Source organism: Palaemon carinicauda, chromosome 22, assembly GCF_036898095.1.
Source record: "Palaemon carinicauda isolate YSFRI2023 chromosome 22, ASM3689809v2, whole genome shotgun sequence".
Lineage (NCBI taxonomy): Eukaryota > Metazoa > Arthropoda > Malacostraca > Decapoda > Palaemonidae > Palaemon > Palaemon carinicauda.
This window is the reverse complement of record NC_090746.1, coordinates 68,802,863-68,825,741: the sequence shown is the minus strand read 5'-3', so window position 1 is coordinate 68,825,741 and position 22,879 is coordinate 68,802,863. Positions and strand designations below refer to the sequence as shown.

At 46.1% G+C, this 22,879-nt stretch overlaps 1 protein-coding gene across 1 annotated transcript in view; it reads left to right on the top strand.

Moving 5' to 3' along the window:
* LOC137615932 (uncharacterized) overlaps nt 1-21,388 on the top strand; it is a 32,432-nt gene extending 11,044 nt beyond the window's left edge. Inside the window, exons 3-4 of the mRNA XM_068345616.1 lie at nt 20,957-21,069; nt 21,270-21,388. Coding sequence (XP_068201717.1) covers nt 20,957-21,069; nt 21,270-21,388 — 232 coding nt within the window. The remainder of the gene's footprint in view (nt 1-20,956; nt 21,070-21,269) is intronic.
* Nucleotides 21,389-22,879: the final 1,491 nt, after the last annotated feature.

Genomic DNA, 22,879 nt, shown 5'->3' with positions numbered 1-22,879 from the left:
TATATACATCTGTATGTATAAATAAATTTCTACCTCATACTTGGGATCGAACCCTAGCTCCTTCTAATGAAAGGCCAGGACTCTTCCAACCATGCCACCAGAGGCTCTAAAAGAAGTTGGAACCTAACTGCTAATCTGCAGTTCAGGATTTACCTGGCAAGATATCAGTCTCTTACCAGCGAGTTTTCCCCGACTTCCCAGCCCAATACGTGACATGATTGATAGCAATTCATTCAAATTACCCCTAATGAGTCACTATGGATAAATATCAACATAATATCGTGCTCAAATAGAAATAAATTTCTACCTCATGTCTCGCCAGGTAAATCCTGAACTGCAGATTAGCAGTTAGGTTCTGACTTCTTCAAGAGCCTCTGGTGGCATTGTTGGACGAGTCCTGGCCTTTCATTAGAAGGGCCTAGAGTTCGATCTCAAGTGTGAGGTGGAAATTTATTTCTATTTGAGGATGATTTTGTGTTGATATTCATCTATCTATCTATCTATCTATCTATCTATATACATACCTATAACTATCTCTCTCTCTCTCTCTCTCTCTCTCTCTCTCTCTCTCTCTATATATATATATATATATATCCATATTTATATATATATATATATATATATATATATATATATATATATATATATATATATATATATACATATATCCATATTTATATATATATATATATATATATATATATATATATACACACACACACACACATATATATATATATATATATATATATATATATATATATATATATATATATATATATATATGTATATATACATGATACGAGAGCAAGCTAAACCAGAGGATATTCTAACTTGTAAGAGAAAGAAATGAACATGGACGCGACATATAATGTGAATGACTGATTAGATGGACAATAAAAACCACAAAATAGGTCCCTAGAGACCAGGAAAGAGGTAGAAGAAAAAGACGAGATGGATCGACTACGAAAATTTGCGGGTACAGACGGCATAGAAGGGCCATAATTAGACGCGAGTGGAAAGACATGTCTGAGGCTTTTGTCCTTCGGTGGACTAGTAACGGATGATGATGATGATGATAATATGTATACATGCATACACCTATAAGTAGGTGTGCATGGGTGTTGTATGTGTCAATGTATGTATTTAAAATTGCGCAATTTCCCATTAGATGGGCAACCCCAGAAAGTAAAGCCCTTCAAACATGTAAATTTGATTAAGTCTGTTCAAGAGCATAGTAAGTGCAAAGTTTATGTTAGTGGAGTCCTAGCAAACGAATTTCCAGTGAACAGTGGAGTACTCCAAGGGAATGTGTTGTCACCTATGACGTTGTCTATCCTCCTCATGGATTTTGTAATGCATAGAACATTTGAGGGTTGTGGAGAAAGATTGGATTGGATTGGTAACAGGAAATTAGCTAACCTTAAGTATAATGATGACGCTGTCCTTGTTAACAGAACACTACACGACTTGCAAAGCTTTCTTATCAGAATGCATGAAATATCACATGAGGTTGAGCTCAAGATAAATAGAAGAAAGACAGATATGATGAGAACGGAATATGCAATGGATGATGAAATATCATTGGAAGAAAGGATTAATGAGGTGGAATCCTTTAAATATTTAGTAACTATAATCTCTACTACAGGATCTTTAAATTAGAGTTTAATGAAAGGTTGAAAAAGGCAAATCAAACACCGTCTAGGTTAAGTAAAATTTGGAAACTTAAATTACATATAAAAATTAGGCTATATCTCATTTTAGTGAGATCTGTGTTGCTGTATGGACATGAGTAGTCGTATGATAAATGAAATAATATCCAACTGATTTTGTAGATTTGAGAACAAAGCCCTCAGAAGAATATTTGGAGTTAATTGGCAGGGCAGGATTAGAAATGAAACTAGTATAAGAGAGATTATTTGAGTGCCATATGTGGATGAGATCATGATGAGCAGTAGATGGAGATGGTTTGGGCATGCTCTTCACACTCCCCAAGAGAGATTAGTTTACCAAACTTTCAACTGGGTTCCACAAGGCACTAGAAGAGTTGGAAGACCCAGGCCTACATGGCTGAGGACTAATGCGTGAAGTAAGAGATGATGAATGGAGAAGTATTGAATAAAAAACTCAAGATAGAGACGTCTGGCGAAATCTAACCTAGTCCCTTTGCATCAATAGGCGTCAGATGAAGTGATTATATAACGGATTTTGAGCGAAGCGAAAAATCTATTTTTGGGTGAGATAGCCATGGCGTCCTGATGGAAGGTTCCTTTTTGGTAGCTTCCTTGGGTATATAACTACTAGATATTCCCAGAGAATTTAACCACAGGTTTATCACAGAATTCTAACTTCTGGAGCGAGTATCCTAAAGGTTTCCCTTTAAGACATCGTATATCAACAGGGGACGCATGTATTAACGCGCCACATAGCTATCTGCACCCCACATAGAGTTAACACTTCGATGTGTAGGGGCGGAAAATAGCTGGGGAGCCGTTCCACAGCTAATCTCGTCCGTGGCTACTTTTGGTACTCGAGACGTAAACAAACGGGCGCCATTGCTGAATGACGTCACGTCCGTCCTCATCCTGAAGCCAGTTGCTTGCCGATCACCGTGATACAGCAGAACAGGGTGGGACCTGAAAAAACTGGACGAAGTAGCAGGGAGGGTCCATCAGGACGCCATGGCTATCTCACCCAAAAATAGATTTTTCGCTTCGCTCAAAATCCATTTTTTGGGCTCAAGCCATGGCGTCCTGATGGAAGAATACCAGAGAATCAATGTATCGTGGTAGATTTTTCCCCTTGAAAAGTAAGTGCCGAGGGCTTTGAACAGGTTAGCATAGTAATCTCAATAGAGGAACCGTAGGTAAGAAAACTTCTTGCCCCCCTGGCAGTGAAGTCCCAACGGACCATGCTGAAGATCAAAATGGTCATGGAAGGGTTACCCACCTTGCTGGGAGAACATGAAGAACTCGGAGACAAGACTGAATGGTTGGTATTCATATAGGAACATTCTCAAAGGCAGACAAGTGGTGGTTAGGCACTGTATGTGAAGAGAGAGAATCGTCTGGTCTCGAAGGCATGATGTAAGTAAGTATTCGGGTAGGAATATTACATTGCAGAGGTGAGTATATAATAAGGATTGAATCCTTAGTAATCTTCATCGTATATAAGAGGAAGGGGATAATAAAACTATGACAGTCATGTATTTTATAGTATAAGTAGGAGCGGATTGAGACGCACAGGTAATAAAATAGAAATTTTATTTCACAATTGCAGAATATGGTAATTAAATGCAATAAATATGTAAAAGTAATTTACAACAAATTATAATGTACATAGTAATGAAAGACTTGCTCTTGAATCTGAAAGGGAATTTCAAATTATTAGTAGGCACTCTTTCCAGAGGAACGTCAGTCTTTAAAAGAAAACACATCACGCTCTAGGCATGCGGCACTCGTGTGACGACTATGACATTTCACCTGGGATAAGAACAGTATATGAAAAAGCACTAAGTGTCTTTGAAATCACTACGTATCACACGAGGGTCAACATAGGCACCCGAAGAGTTAGAGTCCCAAGTAACTCACTGTTCTATGCAGAGTTAGGTGCAGGTTTCATAACACTACCTGCGGCTACCACAAAATGTTTGACTTCATGCACTTGTTTCGCATAATGTTTGAAGAAAACACGGGAGGATTTCCAGCCTGTGAAACTCTTAAGGCTTTCAAAATCCATACTCTGAAAGAAATTCAGAGACGATGCAACTTTTCTAGGATCGTGACCTGCGGGTGTACTGTCAGGATCCGCTCTGCGAACGAAGTAGGTGATTTTCGCTCGTAGTTGTTTCAGTGACAGGTCGCTGCCCGATGTTTCTCCTTTGAAGAGTTGGCCTCCACCAAAGTCCGAAGTTCTACGAAGATAGACCTTGAGGCTCTCTACTGGACATAGAGAGGCATCTTCTTTCAGGGGGCAGATTCTCCAAGGGCCCCATCTTTTGGTGGGTAGTTCGTTTTTGGCGAGAAACGTCGGATCCGGGAAGAGGGTAAGGTCTCCTGAATCTGTAAAAAGAATGTGACCCTCGTCCCTTGATAATGCCACTATTTCGCTGACTCGGGCTCCTGAGGCAAGAGCAAAAAAAAAATAACTTTTTGAGTCAGATCCTTGAGAGGGCACGAATCATTGTCCAAGTTGGAGGCAAAATGGAGCACCTTGTCCAGGGACCAGGAGATCGGTTTTGGTGGGGGTGCTGGGCGTAGACGAGCGCATGCCTTCGGCAGTTTATTGAAGATGTCGCTGGACAGATCAATCTGGAAGGCGTACATTAGTGGTCTAGTCAAGGCCGATTTGCAAGTAGAAATCGTGTTGGCTGCCAAGCCTTGTCCATGAAGGTGAATAAAGAAGGACATGCAAAAATCGATGGTGATTTCCGTAGGATTTTTTGCCTTGACGAATGAGACCCATTTTCTCCAGGATGATTCGTATTGCCGTCGTGTGGATTCGGTCTTGTATTCCTCGAGGAAGTCGAGACTCTTCTTCGATATCCCGAACCTTTTCTTCACGGCTAGGGAGAGAAAATCATGAGATGAAGGTCCCTGACTTTCAATGATGAAGCGAAGACAGTCGACTTCTGTACTTGCTGGGAGAGAACTGGGCCCGGGAGAGGGATCAGCGTAGGTTGTAGCTCCAGGACTAGGGGGTACCAGTTGCTCCGAGGCCACTTGGGAGCCACTAGGGCTGCTGTCCCTTTGAAGGTTCTCAGTTTGGAGAGGACTTTCAGCAGAAGGTTGGTGGGAGGGAACAGGTAGATCTTGGACCACCTGTTCCAATCCAGTGACATGGCGTCCACTGCTTCTGCCTTGGGGTCCTCGTACGGGGCCACATATCGAGGAAGTTGATTGTTGTCGCTCGTTGCGAAGAGATTGATCTGAAGTTCTGGGACTTGGTGAGAGATGAAGGAGAATGATCTTGCGTCTAGACACCATTCCGACTCTATCGGGCTTGTCCGAGATAGAGCGTCCGCCGTCACGTTGCGGAATCCTTGTAGGTGAACTGCAGGCAGGTGCCATTTCTTCTTCTCTGCCAGACGGAAGATTGTCAGAAGCACCTGATTTATCTGGGGCGATCTTGAGCCTTGGCGATTGAGACATCGAACTACCACCGAGTTGTCTAGGGTTAGACGAATATGGATCGAGGGAGGCGGGGAGAGTTTCTTCAGAGTTAGAAGGACCGCCATGGCCTCCAAGATGTTGATGTGAAACGTCTTGAATAGGGGAGACCATGTTCCTTGAGCCTGTTTTTGGTGGGAGTGACCTCCCCAACCCTCCACCGAAGCGTCCGTGTGGATGTTGAGTGATGGAGGTGGGTGTTGAAGAGGGATGGACCTTTTCAGGGCCTTTGCTTCCGACCACGGCTTTAGGAGCAGCTGAAGTCTGTTTGGGAGCCGTCTCTTGAGGTCTCTTCGAGCGATGGATGCAGAACGTCTCCAGACTCCCGCGGCATCCTTTAGCTGTGCACGTAGCACTGGGTTTGTCACTGAGGCGAACTGTTGAGAGCCTAGAACTCGTTCCTGCTGACGTCTTGAGATCCGTTTGGATTTCAGCAGTCGCTTGATAGACCCTGCTATTTCCTTCCTTTTCTTCTGGGGAATGGAAAGGCGGTGTGACTGAAGGTTCCACTGGATTCCTAACCATTGGAACTTCTGAGCTGGAGAGAGGCGAGATTTCTTCGCGTTTATCTTGAATCCCAGGTGTTCTAGGAACTGGGTGACTTTGTTGCAGGATCTTAAACAATCCTCGGGCGATGGAGCCCAGACTAGCCAGTCGTCGAGGTAGGCCATCACCTGGACGTTTCGGAGGCGAAGCTGTTGTACGATGGCGTCCGCCAGCTTTGTGAAGATCCGAGGGGCCACGTTGAGGCCGAAGGGCATGGCCCTGAAGGCGTAGCTTTTCCTTTGGAGTCGAAATCCTAGGTGGGAGGAAGCGTGGTGGTTCATTGGAACGTGCCCGTAGGCATCCGCCAGGTCTATGGAGACAGTGTAAGAACCTTGAGGCAGAAGGGTCCTTATCTGTTGAAGAGTCAGCATCTTGAACTTGTTGTTCGCTATGAACTTGTTGAGGGGGGATAAGTCTAGAATGACTCTGAGCTTGTCGGAGTCCTTCTTGGGGACGCAAAACAGTCTCCCTTGGAACCTGGTTGATTTTACCCTCCTTATCACCTTCTTGTTCAAGAGATCTAGGACATATTCTTCCAGAAGGGGGGTTGATTGTTGGAAGAATTGCTGGAAGGTTTGGGGTGGTTGAGTCCAACTCCAGCCTAGACCCTTCTTGACGATGCTGTGTGCCCAGGGATCGAAGGTCCAACGATCCTGGAATTGGCGGAGTCTTCCTCCCACCGGAAGCACTTCATTGCTTCTGGTGTCCCGAGGGTTTACTGCCTCGGCCGCTAGCTCCCCTTCCTCCTCTGCCTCTGGAGGGACGGCGAGTTGCGTCTCTGCCTGCACCTCTGATTGAGCCTCTACCTTTGGGACGAAAGGTAGTCGTCTGTTGCTCGAAAGCAGGGGTGAAAACCGGCGACTGTGACAAGACCAGTTGGGTGACCACCTGAAAGGTCTGCTGTGGCTGAGCTGCCACTTGGGGAGTAGCGGGTCCCGGAAACTGCCGTCTCTGTTGACGTTGCTGGGGTTTTGGCTTGGAGGATTTCCTCTTAGGTTGAGGGCAGTCGTCCTGAGAGGATTTCCTCTTCTTCGACATGCCCCACTTGTGGAGAAGGTTCCTGTTCTCCGTGGCGGCCTTGTCGGTGATCTCTTTCAAAAGGTCAGAGGGAAAGAGGTGCTTACCCCAGATGTTGGAAGAAATCAGCCTCCGGGGTTCGTGTCTCACTGTGGCACTGGAGAACACGAATTCACGACAGGCTCTACGAGCCTTCATGAAGCTGTACAGGTCCTTAACTACAGTTGCCAAATGCGTTTTGGCGAGCACCATGTAGTGATCGGGGACTCTAGTGTCACCGGCCATGACGTCAAGCTGTACCTGGAGGGACATGGATGCGGCGAGCCTTTCCTTCGTGTCATGTTCCCGACGAAGGAGATGGTCATTAAGTTTCGGGAGGTCTTCGTTAAACTGACGTCCAGCGACGTCAGGATCTAGTTTCCCCACCACGAAAGTATGCTGGACATCTTTCCAGTGTCGAACATCGGGGGGAGTAATCAGGGAGAAGGGTCTGCACTCCTCCAGTGCAGGGCAAGGTTTCCCTTCTTCCACTGCCTTGTGTACCGCAGCGAAGGCCTTTTCCATGAAGGGGAGGATCGCATCATCTGGTGCGACGTAGGTAGGGTGCTTCTTGCTCAGCGCCGGAAGCTTTGGGCAGGTAAAACCCCTACTTTTAAAAGCGTTGGCCAGCATAGCCTGGGCCTTCGGGAGATCGAACACTATCACCTCCTTAGGTTCGGTCTCTTCTTTAGAGGCAGGTTCGGATCGAAGTCGGACGTAACAGTCCGGATAAGCCTCAAAACTCGGGAAGAATTCCACTTCTTCCACGGCAACCGAGCCGACCTTCTCACTGACGAAGATCCTGCCCGTTGCGATAGGCATGTGCTCAGCATACCTGCCGGGAGGTCCTTAACCGAAATCCTTTTCGGCTCCTTTGAACTTCCCATGGTCCTGATGTATTCGTGTGTCTCACGGAGTTTCTTGTCCATAAGAGCTTCGAGCATACGGAACATCTCCTGGGCGCTGGATGGGATGGGGTCCGGGGTGGCGGAGGTAGACAGGAGTGATACTTCCGTCGGTGTAGGAGTTGGGGCGGGGGTGGAAGGCGGAGCGACCTCTTGCTCCGACTCGGCGTATTCCACTCGGTCTTCCTCATAGTCCAGTTCGTCGCCCATGAGGTTCCTCTCCGTGGTCTCCGACACCTCCGACATGCGTTCCGCGTTGTCGGTATCCAGGCGACACTCGTGCATGGACTGGGCCATGACTACATCGGGTTCCACCGTGATCTGGACGGTGGGGATCTGATCCTTGGGGACCACAGAGTCTGGGGATGCCTTCGGGAAAAGCAAGGCCCTCCAGTCTTCAGTGGCAAGGTATGGTCCAGTGGCGTTCTTCTGGAAGCCACGCACCTATTTGCGTAACTTCTCTCGAGAAGCGTCCCTAACCTCCGCTGAGGGAGGGTTATTGAACACCTCGACCAGGCGGTCCTTGCAGACTGTACAGTTCTGCGGGTCCCAAAACTTCAGATCGCCTTTCTTGTTGGCGCAAGGGGCGTGGGTCCTACACGCTGTGTGCCCGTAGAAGTGCGGGCGCTTCACTGCACAGAAGCCGTGATCGCACTTCACGTACTCCTCCTGTAAGAGAAAGAGAACATGAGTATGGGGCAGTCATAAGAATGACTTATACAGTATTCTAAAGTTAAATATTAAAGGATTAATCTTTAACTTAATATTAAGTGGTATAAACAATGTGATGTTTTGAGAGAGGGCAGAAATGAAGGAGATAGACACATACTCCGTGTAACCCGCCCGGCTGGTTACCGTAACCTTATCCATAGGCAATTTGTTTGTGACCGAGGGCACAGGGCAGAATTCTTCATAGATTGCCAGGAAGGCAGGGGGAATTCTAGTGGGAATTGCCAAGGATATAAAACTGGGACTGAGGCCACTCAGACCATAGAATTGGGAACGTAGACGATCCCATAGGGTAACGGTTTCCGGCAACCAGCCGTGCTAAGATACACACAGCATGCTGGAAATTTGTGATATGTAAGAAGACAGCATGGTTATTAATAGAACGGTAAGATAATACCTATCTATTTATGTAGTCAAACCATCTGGTTGCAACGTAGGGCTATCAACATGAGATGATAGCTAGTAGAAGGGGTGCAAGTCGCTTTGACGCCTCCGGAAGGCTCCGGCAGACCGACGGCACGCCGGAGGCCGCTCCAGCAGAGTTTCTGGCATTAGGGAAGACAAATATATAACTCAGGAGTAATGCCAGGATGGCGGCCGGCGGGAAGCGGCGGCTCCGGCAGCCGAAGGTTGCCGGCTTGGTGACAGGGACAAGGAAAGGGCTATAGCAGAACCGGACTGCCGGCAGTGGATGCCGGCACTCCGGGGGCCGGACCGATGGACGGACGACCGAAGCTATGAGGTATGAGGGAAGGCCATCGGCTGGACGCCGACGGGAGGCGGAAGTCCCCCGGCACACGGAGGACTGACGGCCCAGGGGGCAAGGAATGTGTCACCAAGGGTGGGAGGTGGGTATCACCGACAGGGGAGGCGGCAAGGGACCGGCACCAGGATAGTGAAAGAGACAGGAGGGATGTAGGAGTACCCATGATAGGAGGCTAGCCCTATCACCCAGTGGCAGAGGCCGCAGGCGGCCGGGAGCCAGGGTAGCCCAAGGGAGGGCTAGGGAACACCCAAGAGGGGGGAGAACCCCTGCGGACAAAACGCATACAGTGGCTAACCCCATAGGACACTATGAAGGGTATATGTACCAGAGCGGACTGCACACAGGGGCTCAAGGTAGCCCTATCACTCCACCCTAAGGAGGAGTTGTAGGACAGGGGACAGATGGGTATAGACTAACCTAAGTATAGGCTAGGCCATACAAGAGATAGGAGGGGAGGGGAGAAGAAGAAGGGTCTTCTATAGGGGAGGCTCTGTACCAAAGCGGCCACTAAGGAAGGGAGGACGCTCCCTAGCCTAAGGTTAGGCAGCCTGTCTGAGAACGGTGCATGGGTATCGTTTCAGCAAGGCACAGAACTAACTCCCCCCAAGCCTAACCTAGAGCAGGGATGTTACACCCTGAACTAGGAAGGATGGAAGACGTATCGCTATTGCAGGGAAGGTCGGAAACCTAGCCCCAGCAATAGAGGAAGGGCATGCCGTTCCTCATTCTCGGACGCAACCCTAAGGGGGGATCATTCCCTTAGGGAGGACAGAGAAGCGATAGATACTCTGATATGAGCTTGATCCCCTTACGTGGTAGGGGGAGCAAGGCTACACAGAGGGGATGCCCTAAGGCAGGGGGTGAAGGAAGCATATAGGGGTCCTACATGTAGGTTAGGTTAGAAAGGCACACAATCAAACCTATCCCTTATATGGTCCCTGAAGGCGAAAACACTTGCATCACAGTCAACAGTATCATAAAATAATGCCACTATCTTCATAACTAAACCTAGGATCACTGAAATATATCATGCATGAACACTGATGACAGGCACTCTGGCCTAGGGGCTAGACTAGCGAACTGGTATGGGGTCAGTCGATGACCAATAACAGAGCGTCAAAACACGATATATAAAGTTCCTAGCTATGAAGACTAAATAACTAATAGTATCGATTAGTTAATGAGGCCGGAAAACGCTGTTGAGGCTAGCTAAATAAGGCATGCAAAACAACAAGCGACGCCATAAAATGGCGGGTCCGGTCGAGGCACAGCTCTGCCACAAAACATAAAATATCTCGAAAAGTAAAAGTTACTTTACGGTCAGAGCTTATTTAAACAATACTGGAACCTTGTACTCAACTTTCCAGAAGAAGGCGAGGCCGAGGGTAGAGACATGGCTAAGATGCAAGTCGATAAGATACGCACAGAGAAAAATCCGTCTAGTAAGGCAAGCTACTAAGCGAAGGATGAGGACGGACGTGACGTCATTTAGCAATGGCGCCCGTTTGTTTACGTCTCGAGTACCAAAAGTAGCCACGGACGAGATTAGCTGTGGATCGGCTCCCCAACTATTCTCCGCCCCTACACATCGAAGTGTTAACTCTATGTGGGGTGCAGATAGCTATGTGGCGCGTTAATACATGCGTCCCCTGTTGATATACGATGTCTTAAAGGGAAACCTTTAGGATACTCGCTCCAGAAGTTAGAATTCTGTAATAAACCTGTGGTTAAATTCTCTGGGAATATCTAGTAGTTATATACCCAAGGAAGCTACCAAAAAGGAACCTTCCATCAGGACGCCATGGCTTGAGCCCAAAAATATATATATATATATATATATATATATATATATATATATATATATATATATATATATATATATATATATATATATATATATATCTCCAGACATTAATACTACATTCATAGCCATGCATGTTGCATCTTTCATAGGCGGCCTAGTGAATTAGGGCCTAGTGAATTAGTCTAAAAACATTGATTAAAGTTTGACAGACTTTTGTAGATACACGCAGAGGCGAGTTCATGTCAAAATACTTAAAATATTTATTTCCTTGCCTCCCGTTTGACTGTATGTGGGCTACTATTGTTCTCATATAATAAGTATACAAATTACTCCGATAATTAGTCTTATAATTATATCATCATCAGCCGTTTATAATCATATATATATATATATATATATATATATATATATATATATATATATATACATATATATATATGATTATAAACAGCTGAGGCAAGGAAATAAATATTTTAAGTATTTTGACATGAACTCGCCTCTGCGTGTATCTACAAAAGTCTGTCAAACTTTAATCAATGTTTTTAGACTAATTCACTAGGCCGCCTATGAAAGATGCAACATGCATGGCTATGAATGTAGTATTAATGTCTGGAGATATATATATATATATATATATATGTATGTATATATATATATATATATATATATATATATATATATATATATATATATATATATATATATATTTTTGGGCTCAAGCCATGGCGTCCTGATGGAAGGTTCCTTTTTGGTAGCTTCCTTGGGTATATAACTACTAAATATTCCCAGAGAATTTAACCACCGGTTATCACAGAATTCTAACTTCTGGAGCGAGTCTCCTAAAGGTTTCCCTTTAAGACATCGTATATCAACAGGGGACGCATGTATTAACGCGCCACATAGCTATCTACACCCTACATAGAGTTAACACTTCGAAGTGTAGGGGCGGAGAATAGTTGGGGAGCCGTTCCACAGCTAATCTCGTTCGTGGCTACATTTGGTACTCGAGACGTAAACAAACGGGCGCCATTGCTAAATGACGTCACGTCCGTCCTCATCCTTCGTTTAGTAGCTTGCCTTACTAGTCGGATTTTTCCCTGTGCGTACTTATCGACTTGCATCTTAGCCATGTCTCTACCCTCGGCCTCGCCTTCTTCTGGAAAGTTGAGTACAAGGTTCCAGTATTGTTTAAATAAGCTCTGACCGTAAAGTAACTTTTACTTTTCGAGATATTTTATGTTTTGTGGCAGAGCTGTGCCTCGACCGGACCCGCCATTTTATGGCGTCGCTTGTTGTTTTGCATGCCTTATTTAGATAGCCTCAACAGCGCTTTCCGGCCTCATTAACTAATCGATACTATTAGTTATTTAGTCTTCATAGCTAGGAACTTTTTATATCGTGTTTTGACGCCTTGTTATCGGTCATCATTTGAATCCCACACCAGTTGGCTAGTCTAGCCCCTAGGCCAGAGTGCCTAACATCAGTGTTCATGCATGATATATTTCAGTGATCCTAGGTTTAATTATGAAGATAGTGGCATTATTTTACAATACTATTCACTGTGATGCAAGTGTTTTCGCCTTCAGGGACCATATAGGGGACAGGTTAGATAGTGTGCCTTTCTAACCTAACCTACCAGTAGGACCCCTATATGCTTCCTTCATCCCCTGCCTTAGGGCATCCCCTCTGTGTAGCCTTGCTCCCCCTACCACGTAAGGGGATCAGGCTCTTATCAGAATATATATCGCTTCTCTGTCCCCCCTATGGGAATGATCCCCCCTTAGGGTTGCGTCCGAGAATGAGGAACGGCTAGCCCGTCCTCTATTGCTGGGGCTAGGTCTCCGACCTTACCTGCAATAGCGATACGTCTTCCATCCTTCCTAGTTCAGGGTGTAACATCCCTGCTCTAGGTTAGGTTTTGGGGGAGTTAGCTCTGTACCTTGCTGAAACGATACCCATGCACCGTTTTCAGACAGGCTGCCTTACCTTAGGCTAGGGAGTGTCCTCCCTTCCTTGGTGGCCGCTTTGGTACAGAGCCTCCTCCACAGAAGACCCTTCTCTTCTCCCCTCCCCACCTATCTCTTGTATGGCCTAGCCTATACTTAGGTTAGTCTATACCTATCTGTCCCCTGTCCTACAACTCCTCCTTAGGGTGGAGTGATAGGGCTACCTTGAGCTCCTGTGTGCAGTCCGCTCTGGTACATATACCTTTCATAGTGTCCTATAGGGTTAGCCACTGGATGCGTTCTGTCTGCAGGGGTTCTTGCCCCCTTCTTGGGTGTTCCCTAGCCCTCCCTTGGGCTACCTTGGCTCCCGGTCCTCTGCGGCTCCTGCTTCTGGTTGATAGGGCTAGCCTCTATCATGGGTACACCCACTCAGGTGGGATGTCTTGGGGTCCGTAACCGTGCCCCTACATCCCTCCCTCTGTCTCTTTCACTATCCCGGTTCCGGTCCATTTTCCGCCTCCCCTGTCGGTGATACCCACCTCCTACCTTGGTGACTTATCCCTTGCCCCCTGGGCCGCCAGTCCCCCGTGTGCCGGGGGACTGCCGCCTCCCACCGGCTTCTAGCCGATGGCCTTCCCTCTTTCCTCATAGCTTCGGTCGTCCGTCCACCGGCCCGGCCCCTGGAGTCCCGGCATCCACTGCCGGCAGTCCGGTTCGGCTATATCCATCCTTGTTCCTGTCACCAAGCCGGCAACCTTCGGCTGCCGGAGCCGCCGCTCCCCCCGGCGTGCCGCCGCTGTGCCGGCGGGAGCCACCCTGGTATTACTCCTGACTTTTATATTTGTCTTCCCTAATGCCAGAAACTCTGCTGGAGCGGCCTCCGGCGTGCCGTCGGTCTGCCGGAGCCGTCAAGGCGACTTGCACCCCTTCTACTAGCTATCATCTCATGTTGATAGCCCTACATCGCAACCAGATGGTTTGATTACGTAAATGGATAGGTATTATCTTACCGTTCTATTAGTAACCATGCTGTCTTCTTGCATATCACAGATTTCCAGCATGCTGTGTGTATCTTAGCACGGCTGGTTGCCGGAAACTGATACCCTATGGGATCTTCTATGTTCCCAGTTCTAGGGTCTGAGTAGCCTCAGTCCTAGATTTATATCCTTGACAATTCCCAATAGAATTCCCACTGCCTTCCGGGCATTCCATGTCGAATTCTGTCCTGTGGCTTCGGTCACAAGAAATTGTCTATGGATAAGGTCACGGTAACCAGCCGGGCGGGTTACACGGAGTATGTATCTATCTCCTTCTTTTCCGCCCTTTCTCTGATCATCACACTTAATATTAAGTTAAAGATTAATCATTAATATTTAACTTTAGAATATAAGTCATCCTTATGGCTCCCCGATACTCATGTTCTCTTTCTCTTACAGGAGGAGAAACTGAAGTGCGACCACGGCTTCTGTGCAGTGAAACGCCGGCACTTTTATGGGCACACGGCGTGTAGGACTCACGCCCCTTGTGCCAACAAGAAAGGATATCTGAAGTTCTGGGACCCGCAGAACTGTACGGTCTGCCAGGAACGCCTGGTCGACGCGTTCAATAACCCTCCTTCAGCGGAGGTTAGGGACGCTTCTCAAGAGAAGCTACACAGATGGGTGCGTGGCTTCCAGAAGAACGCCACTGGACCGTACCTTGCCACTGAAGACTTGAGGGCCTTACTGTTCCCAAAGGCATCCCCAGACTCTGTGATCCCCAAGGATCAGATCCCCACCGTCCAGATCACGGTGGAACCCGATGTTGTCATGGCCCAGTCCATGCACGAGTGTCACCTAGATACCGACAACGCGGAGCGCATGTCGGAGATTTCGGAGACAACGGAGAGGAACCTCATGGCCCAAGAGTTGGACTATGAAGAGGACCAGGTGGAATACACCGAGTCGGAGCAGGAGGTCGCTCCGCCTTCTACCACCGCCCCAACTCCTACACCGACGGAAGTATCTCTCCCGTCTACCTCCGCCACCCCGGATCCCATCCCAACCGCCCAGGAGATGTTCCGTATGCTTGAAGCGCTTATGGACAAGAAACTCCAAGTGACACACGAGTACATCAGGTCTATGGGAAGTTCCAAGGAGCCGAAAAGGATTTCGGTTAAGGACCTCCCGGTATGCTCGCACGCCAACCCCTGGAGGTATGCCGAGCATATGCCCATCGCAACGGGCAGGATCTTCATCAGCGAGAAGGTCGGCTCGGTTGCCCTGGAAGAAGTGGAGTTCTTCCCGAGTTTTGAGGCTTATCCGGACTGTTACGTCCGGCTTCGATCCGAACCTGCCTCTAAAGAAGAGACCGAACCTAAGGAGGTGATAGTGTTCGATCTCCCGAAGGCCCAGGCTATGTTGGCCAACGCTGTTAAAAGTAGGGGCTTTACCTGCTCAAAGCTTCCGGCGCTGAGCAAGAAGCACCCTACCTATGTCGCACCTGATGATGCGATCCTCCCCTTTACGGAAAAGGCCTTCGCTGCGTGTCACAAGGCAGTGGAAGAAGGGAAGCCTTGCCCTGCACTGGAGGAGTGCAGACCCTTCTCCCTGGTGACTCCCCCCGATGTTCGACACTGGAAGGATATCCAGCATACCTTCGTGGTGGGAAAACTAGATCCTGACGTTGCTGGACGTCAGTTTAATGAAGACTCCCGAAACTTAATGACCATCTCCTTCGTCGGGAACAAGACACGAAGGAAAGGCTCGCAGCATCCATGTCCCTCCAAGTACAGCTTGACGTCATGGCTGGTGACACTAGAGTCCCCGACCACTACATGGTGCTCGCTAAATCGCATATGGCGACTCTGGTTAAGGACCTGTACAGCTTCATGAAGGCTCGGAGAGCCTGTCGTGAATTCGTGTTCTCAAGTGCCACAGTGAGACACGAACCCCGGAGGCTGATTTCCTCCAACATCTGGGGTAAATTCCTCTTTCCCTCTGATCTTGTGAAAGAGATCACCGACAAGGCCGCCACTGAGAATAGGAACCTTCTCAACAAGTGGGGCATGTCGAAGAAGAGGAAATCCTCTCAGGACGATGGCCCTCAACCTAAGAGGAAATCCTCCAAGCCAAAACCCCAGCAACGTCAACAGAGACGGCAGTTTCCGGGACCCGCTACTCCCCAAGTAGCTGCTCAGCCACAGCAGACCTTTCAGCTGGTCACCCAACCGGTTTTGTCCAAGTCACCGGTTTTCACCCCTGCCTTTGAGGAACAGACGACTACCTTTCGTCCCAAAGGTAGAGGCTCAAGCAGAGGTGCAGGCAGAGACGCATCTCGCCGTCCCTCCAGAGGCAGAGGAGGAAGGGGAGCTAGCGGCCGAGGCAGTAAACCCTCGGGACACCAGAAGCAATGAAGTGCTTCCGGTGGGAGGAAGACTCCGCCAATTCCAGGATCGTTGGACCTTTGATCCCTGGGCACACAGCATCGTCAAGAAGGGTCTAGGCTGGAGTTGGACTCAACCACCCCAAACCTTCCAGCAATTCTTCCAACAATCAACCCCCCTTCTGAAAGAATATGTCCTAGATCTCTTGAACAAGAAGGTGATAAGGAGGGTAAAGTCAACCAGGTTCCAAGGGAGACTGTTTTGCGTCCCCAAGAAGGACTCCGACAAGCTCAGAGTCATTCTAGACTTATCCCCCTCAACAAGTTCATAGCGAACAACAAGTTCAAGATGCTGACTCTTCAACAGATAAGGACCCTTCTGCCTCGAGGTTCTTACACGGTCTCCATAGACCTGGCGGATGCCTACTGGCACGTTCCAATGAACCACCACGCTTCCTCCTACCTAGGATTTCGACTCCAAAGGAAAAGCTACGCCTTCAGGGCCATGCCCTTCGGCCTCAACGTGGCCCCTCGGATCTTCACAAAGCTGGCGGACGCCATAGTACAACAGCTCCGCCTCTAAGACGTCCAGGTGATGGCCTACCTCGACGACTGGCTAGTCTGGGCTCCATCGCCCGAGGATTGTTTAAGATCCTGCAGCAAAGTCACCCAGTTCCTAGAACACCTGGGATTCAAGATAAACGCGAAGAAATCTCGCCTCTCTCCAGCTCAGAAGTTCCAATGGTTAGGAATCCAGTGGAACCTTCAGTCACACCGCTTTTCCATCCCCCAGAAGAAAAGGAAGGAAATAGCAGGGTCTGTCAAGCGACTGCTGAAATCCAAACGGATCTCAAGACGTCAGCCAGGAACGAGTTCTAGGCTCTCTACAGTTCGCCTCAGTGACAAACCCAGTGCTTCGTGCACAGCTAAAGGTACCGCGGGAGTCTGGACACGTTCTGCATCCATCGCTCGAAGAGACCTCAAGAGACGGCTCCCAAACAGACTTCGGCTTCTCCTCAAGCCGTGGTCGGAAGCAACGGCCCTGAAAAGGTCCATCCCTCTTCAACACCCACCTCCATCACTCAACATCCACACGGACGCTTCGCTGGAGGGTTGGGGAGGTCACTCCCACCAAAAACAGGCTCAAGGCACATGGTCTCCCCTATTCAAGACGCTTCACATCAACATCTTGGAGGCCATGGCGGTCCTTCTAACACTGAAGAAACTCTCCCCGCCTCCCTCGATCCATATTCGTCTAACCCTAGACAACTCGGTGGTAGTTCGATGTCTCAATCGCCAAGGCTCAAGATCGCCCCAGATAAATCAGGTGCTTCTGACAATCTTCCGTCTGGCAGAGAAGAAGTGGCACCTGTCTGCAGTTCACCTACAAGGATTCCGCAACGTGACGGCGGACGCTCTATCCCGGACAAGCCCGATAGAGTCGGAATGGTCTCTAGACGCAAGATCATTCTCCTTCATCTCTCACCAAGTCCCAGAACTTCAGATCAATCTCTTCGCAACGAGCGACAACAATCAACTTCCTCGATATGTGGCCCCGTACGAGGACCCCAAGGCAGAGGCAGTGGACGCCATGTCACTGGACTGGAACAGATGGTCCAAGATCTACCTGTTCCCTCCCACCAACCTTCTGCTGAAAGTCCTCTCCAAGCTGAGAACCTTCAAAGGGACAGCGGCCCTAGTGGCTCCCAAGTGGCCTCGGAGCAATTGGTACCCCCTGGTCCTGGAGCTGCAGCCCACGCTGATCCCTCTCCCGGGCCCAGTTCTCTCCCAGCAAGTACAGAAGTCGACTGTCTTCGCTTCATCATCGAAAATCAAGGACCTTCATCTCATGATTTTCTCTCCCTAGCCGCGAAGAAAAGGTTTGGGATCTCGAAGAAAAGTCTAGACTTCCTCGAGGAATACAAGACCGAATCCACAAGACGGCAATACGAATCATCCTGGAGAAAATGGGTCTCATTCGTCAAGGCAAAAAATCCTACGGAAATCACCATTGATTTTTGCATGTCCTTCTTTATTCACCTTCATGGACAGGGCTTGGCAGCCAACACGATTTCTACTTGCAAATCGGCCTTGACTAGACCACTGATGTATGCCTTCCAGATTGATCTGTCCAACGACATCTTCAATAAACTGCCGAAAGCATGCGCTCGTCTACGCCCAGCACCCCCACCAAAACCGATCTCTTGGTCTCTGGACAAGGTGCTCCATTTTGCCTCCAACTTGGATAATGATTCATGCCCTCTCAAGGATCTGACTCAAAAAGTTATATTTCTTTTTGCTCTTGCTTCAGGAGCCCGAGTCAGCGAAATAGTGGCATTATCAAGAGAAGAGGGTCATATCCTGTTTACTGACTCAGGAGACCTTACCCTCTTCCCGGATCCGACGTTTCTCGCCAAAAACGAATTACCCACCAAAAGATGGGGCCCTTGGAGAATCTGCCCCCTGAAAGAAGATGCCTCTCTATGTCCAGTAGAGAGCCTCAAGGTCTATCTTCGCAGAACTTCGGACTTTGGTGGAGGCCAACTCTTCAAAGGAGAAACATCGGGCAGCAACCTGTCACTGAAACAACTAAGAGCGAAAATCACCTACTTCATTCGCAGAGCGGATCCTGACAGTACACCCGCCGGTCACGATCCTAGAAAAGTTGCATCGTCTCTTAATTTCTTTCAGAGTATGGATTTCGAAAGCCTTAAGAGTTTCACAGGCTGGAAATCCTCGCGTGTTTTATTCAAACATTATGCGAAACAAGTGCACGAAGTCAAACATTTTGTGGTAGCCGCAGGTAGTGTTATGAAACCTGCACCTAACTCTGCATAGAACAGTGAGTTACTTGGGACTCTAACTCTACGGGTGCCTATGTTGACCCTCGAGTGATACGTAGTGATTTAAAAAACACTTAGTGCTTTTCATATAACTGTTTTTATCCCAGGTGAAATGTCATAGTCATCACACGAGTGCCGCATGCCTAGAGCATTATGTGTTTTACTTTAAAGACTGACGTTCCTCTGGAACGAGTGCCTACTAATAATTTTGAAATTCTCTTTCAGATTCAAGAGCACGTCTTTCATTACTATGTACATTATAATTTGTTGTAAATTACTTTTACATATATTGCATTTCATTAATATACTCTGCAATTGTGAAATAAAATTTCTATTTTATTACTTGTGCGTCTCAATCCGCTCCTACTTATACTATGAAATACACGTCTGTCATAGTTTTATTATCCCCTTCCTCTTATGGTTGATGAAGATTACTAAGGTTACAACCCTTATTATATACTCACCTGTGCAATGTAATATTCCTGCACGAATACTTACTTACTTCATATCTTAGAGACCAGACAATTCTCCATTAACATACAGTGCCTAACCACCACTTGTCTGCCCTTGAGAATGTTCCTATTTGAATGCCAACCATTCACGCTTGTCTCCAAGTTCTTCAGGTTCTCCCAGCAAGGTGAGTAGCCCTTCGATGACCACTCTGATCTCGGCATGGCCCGTGGGGACTTCACTGCCAGGGGGGCAGGAAGTTCTCTTCCCTACGGTTCTTCTATTAAGATTACCATGCTAACCTGTTCAAAGCCCTCGGCACTTACTCAAATAGGGGAAAATCTACCACGATACATTGATTCTCTGCTATTCTTCCATCAGGACGCCATGGCTTTAGCCCAAAAAACAGATTTTGAGCAAAGCGAAAAATCTATTTTTGGGTGAGATAGCCATGGCGTCCTGATGGACCCTCCCTGCTACTTCGTCCAGTTTTTTCAGGTCCCACCCTGCTCTGCTGTATCATGGTGATCGGCAAGCAACTGGCTTCAGGATGAGGACGGACGTAACGTCATTTAGCAATGGCGCCCGTTTGTTTACGTCTCGAGTACCAAAAGTAGCCACGAACGAGATTAGCTGTGGAACGGCTCCCCAGCTATTCTCCGCCCCTACACTTCGAAGTGTTAACTCTATGTAGGGTGTAGATAGCTATGTGGCGCGTTAATACATGTGTCCCTTGTTGATATACGATGTCTTAAAGGGAAACCTTTAGGATACTCGCTCCAGAAGTTAGAATTCTGTGATAACCTGTGGTTAAATTCTCTGGGAATATTTAGTAGTTATATACCCAAGGAAGCTACCAAAAAGGAACCTTCCATCAGGACGCCATGGCTATCTCACCCAAAAATAGATTTTTCGCTTCGCTCAAAATCCGTTATATATATATATAATCACTTCATCTGACGCCTATTGATGCAAAGGGACTAGGTTAGATTTCGCCAGACGTCTTTATCTTGAGTTTTTGATTCAATACTTCTCCATTCATCATCTCTTACTTCACGCGTCATAGTCCTCAGCCATGTAGGCCTGGGTCTTCCAACTCTTCTAGTGCCTTGTGGAACCCAGTTGAAAGTTTGGTAAACTAATCTCTCGTGGTGAGTGTGAAGAGCATGCCCAAATATATATATATATATATATATATATATATATATATATATATATATATATATATATATATATATATATATATATATATATATACATACATATATGTGTGTGTGTGTCTGTCTGCACGTGCGTGCATACAGGTTCTCTCTAATGCAATGCAAGTCAATGGGCTGTCTACAGAATCCTCATATTTTCTTAGATTCTTTGAATTTTCAGGTGTAAGCCTTTGGTTAAAGAAACGATGATTACCTGTATTCTTTTTCTTACACCTGAAAATTTAGATAAGAAGAGGAAATACGATGATTCCTGTAAGAAGAGCATCGACGCCAGTAAGACCATGACCTTTAATGTAAAATAATATATATATATATATATATATATATATATATATATATATATATATATATACATATATATATATATATATATATATATATATATATATATATATATATATGTGTGTGTGTGTGTGTGTGTGAAAAGAAAGAGAAAAATAATTTCAATAAAATTAACGCTCCTGTAATAAAAGAAAACTTGTACTCCCAGCTACATGATGAAATGGAAACAAGTAAAGAAGAAATGAACAGTAGTTTAACAAAACTTGTACTGGAATTGGCACAAGAGACAGGTGGAGAAGTTCTTATATAAGATCAAGGAAAACTATCAGAGAACACAAAAATGCAGGTAAAATCCAAGATATCAAATAGAATTAGCAGAACTAGCCAAAAAGGTAAACTAACTAAAAAATCAAGACATTTGTAAACACAATCAGATAAAATTAAAGAAACACTACAGAAAGGAAGAAGTATCAAATTGAAGAAAAAAAAAAAAAGACTTGGAACACAGTGCCAACTGGCAACAGATGAAAATTGAAATATCCACAATAGAGATGGAGTGATAAAAATTGCAGAAGATTTCTATACAATGATATAAGAAATAACTTTACCCAATAAAAATAATGAAACACCTGAGTCGGTACCAAACGCAACAGTCGAAGAAGTAAAGAAAGTATTAAAAGGCAAGAAAAGAGCCAGTGCTGCAGGAAAATATGGCCTAACAATCAATTTAATAATAGATGGAGGAGATTTCATAGAAGTAAAACTCGCTGAACTTTACACAAAATGTCTGCAAGAATACTCTATACCTTCATCTTCAAAAAACTTCATCATTATACTAATTCATAAAAAGGGAGACACAGAAGAACTGAAAAATTACCACACAATAAGTTTACTCACTGTGATATTAAAATATTTACAAAGATCATGTTAGACCAAAAAGAAAGACAGCTAGACTTTAATCAACCAAGAGAGCAGGCAGGCTTTAGAAGTGGGTATTCAACACCTGACCATATCCATGTAATTAACCAGCTAATGGAAAAGTCAACATAGTATGACAAACCATTAAGTATGACATTTATAAACTATGAGAAAGTCTTTGAGTTTGTTAACGGCATTTATAGACAATGAGAAAGCTTGTGATTCTGTCAAAACTTTAGCAGTAATGAAAGCCCTTCATAGACAAGGAATAGATGAATTTTACGACTTACTGATTATTACTGTATATATTATCTGACATCGTAACTGGAATGGTCATTGATGCTGTGAGATGAATGTTATGTTAAAACATAACAGTAGGAAAAGTAAAGAAAGCAGTAAAAGGTATGAAAAGGGGCAAAGCAGCAGAGTAGATGGCCTAACAATTGATTTAATAATAGATGGAGGAGACTTCATAGTAGTAAAACTCGCTCAACTCTACACTAAAAGTTTGCAAAAATGCTCTACCTACAGCTTGGAAAAATTTTATTAATTCACAAAAAGGGAGATACAAAAGACCTGAAAAATTGCCGCCCAATAAGTTTACTCTGTACTATATAAAATATTTACATATCATATTAGGCCCAATATAAAAACGGCTTGACTTAAATTAACCATGAGAGCAGATAGGCTTTAGAAGTGGGTATTCAACAACTGACCAGATCCAGGTAATTGAGCAGCTAATGGAAAAATCAACAGACTGTAACAAACCACTATGTATGGCATTTAAAGACTATGAAAAAGGTTTTGATTCAGTCAAAACATCAGCAGTAATGAGAGTCCTTAAAAAAAAACAAGGAATAGAAGAATCTCCTGTTAGAACACC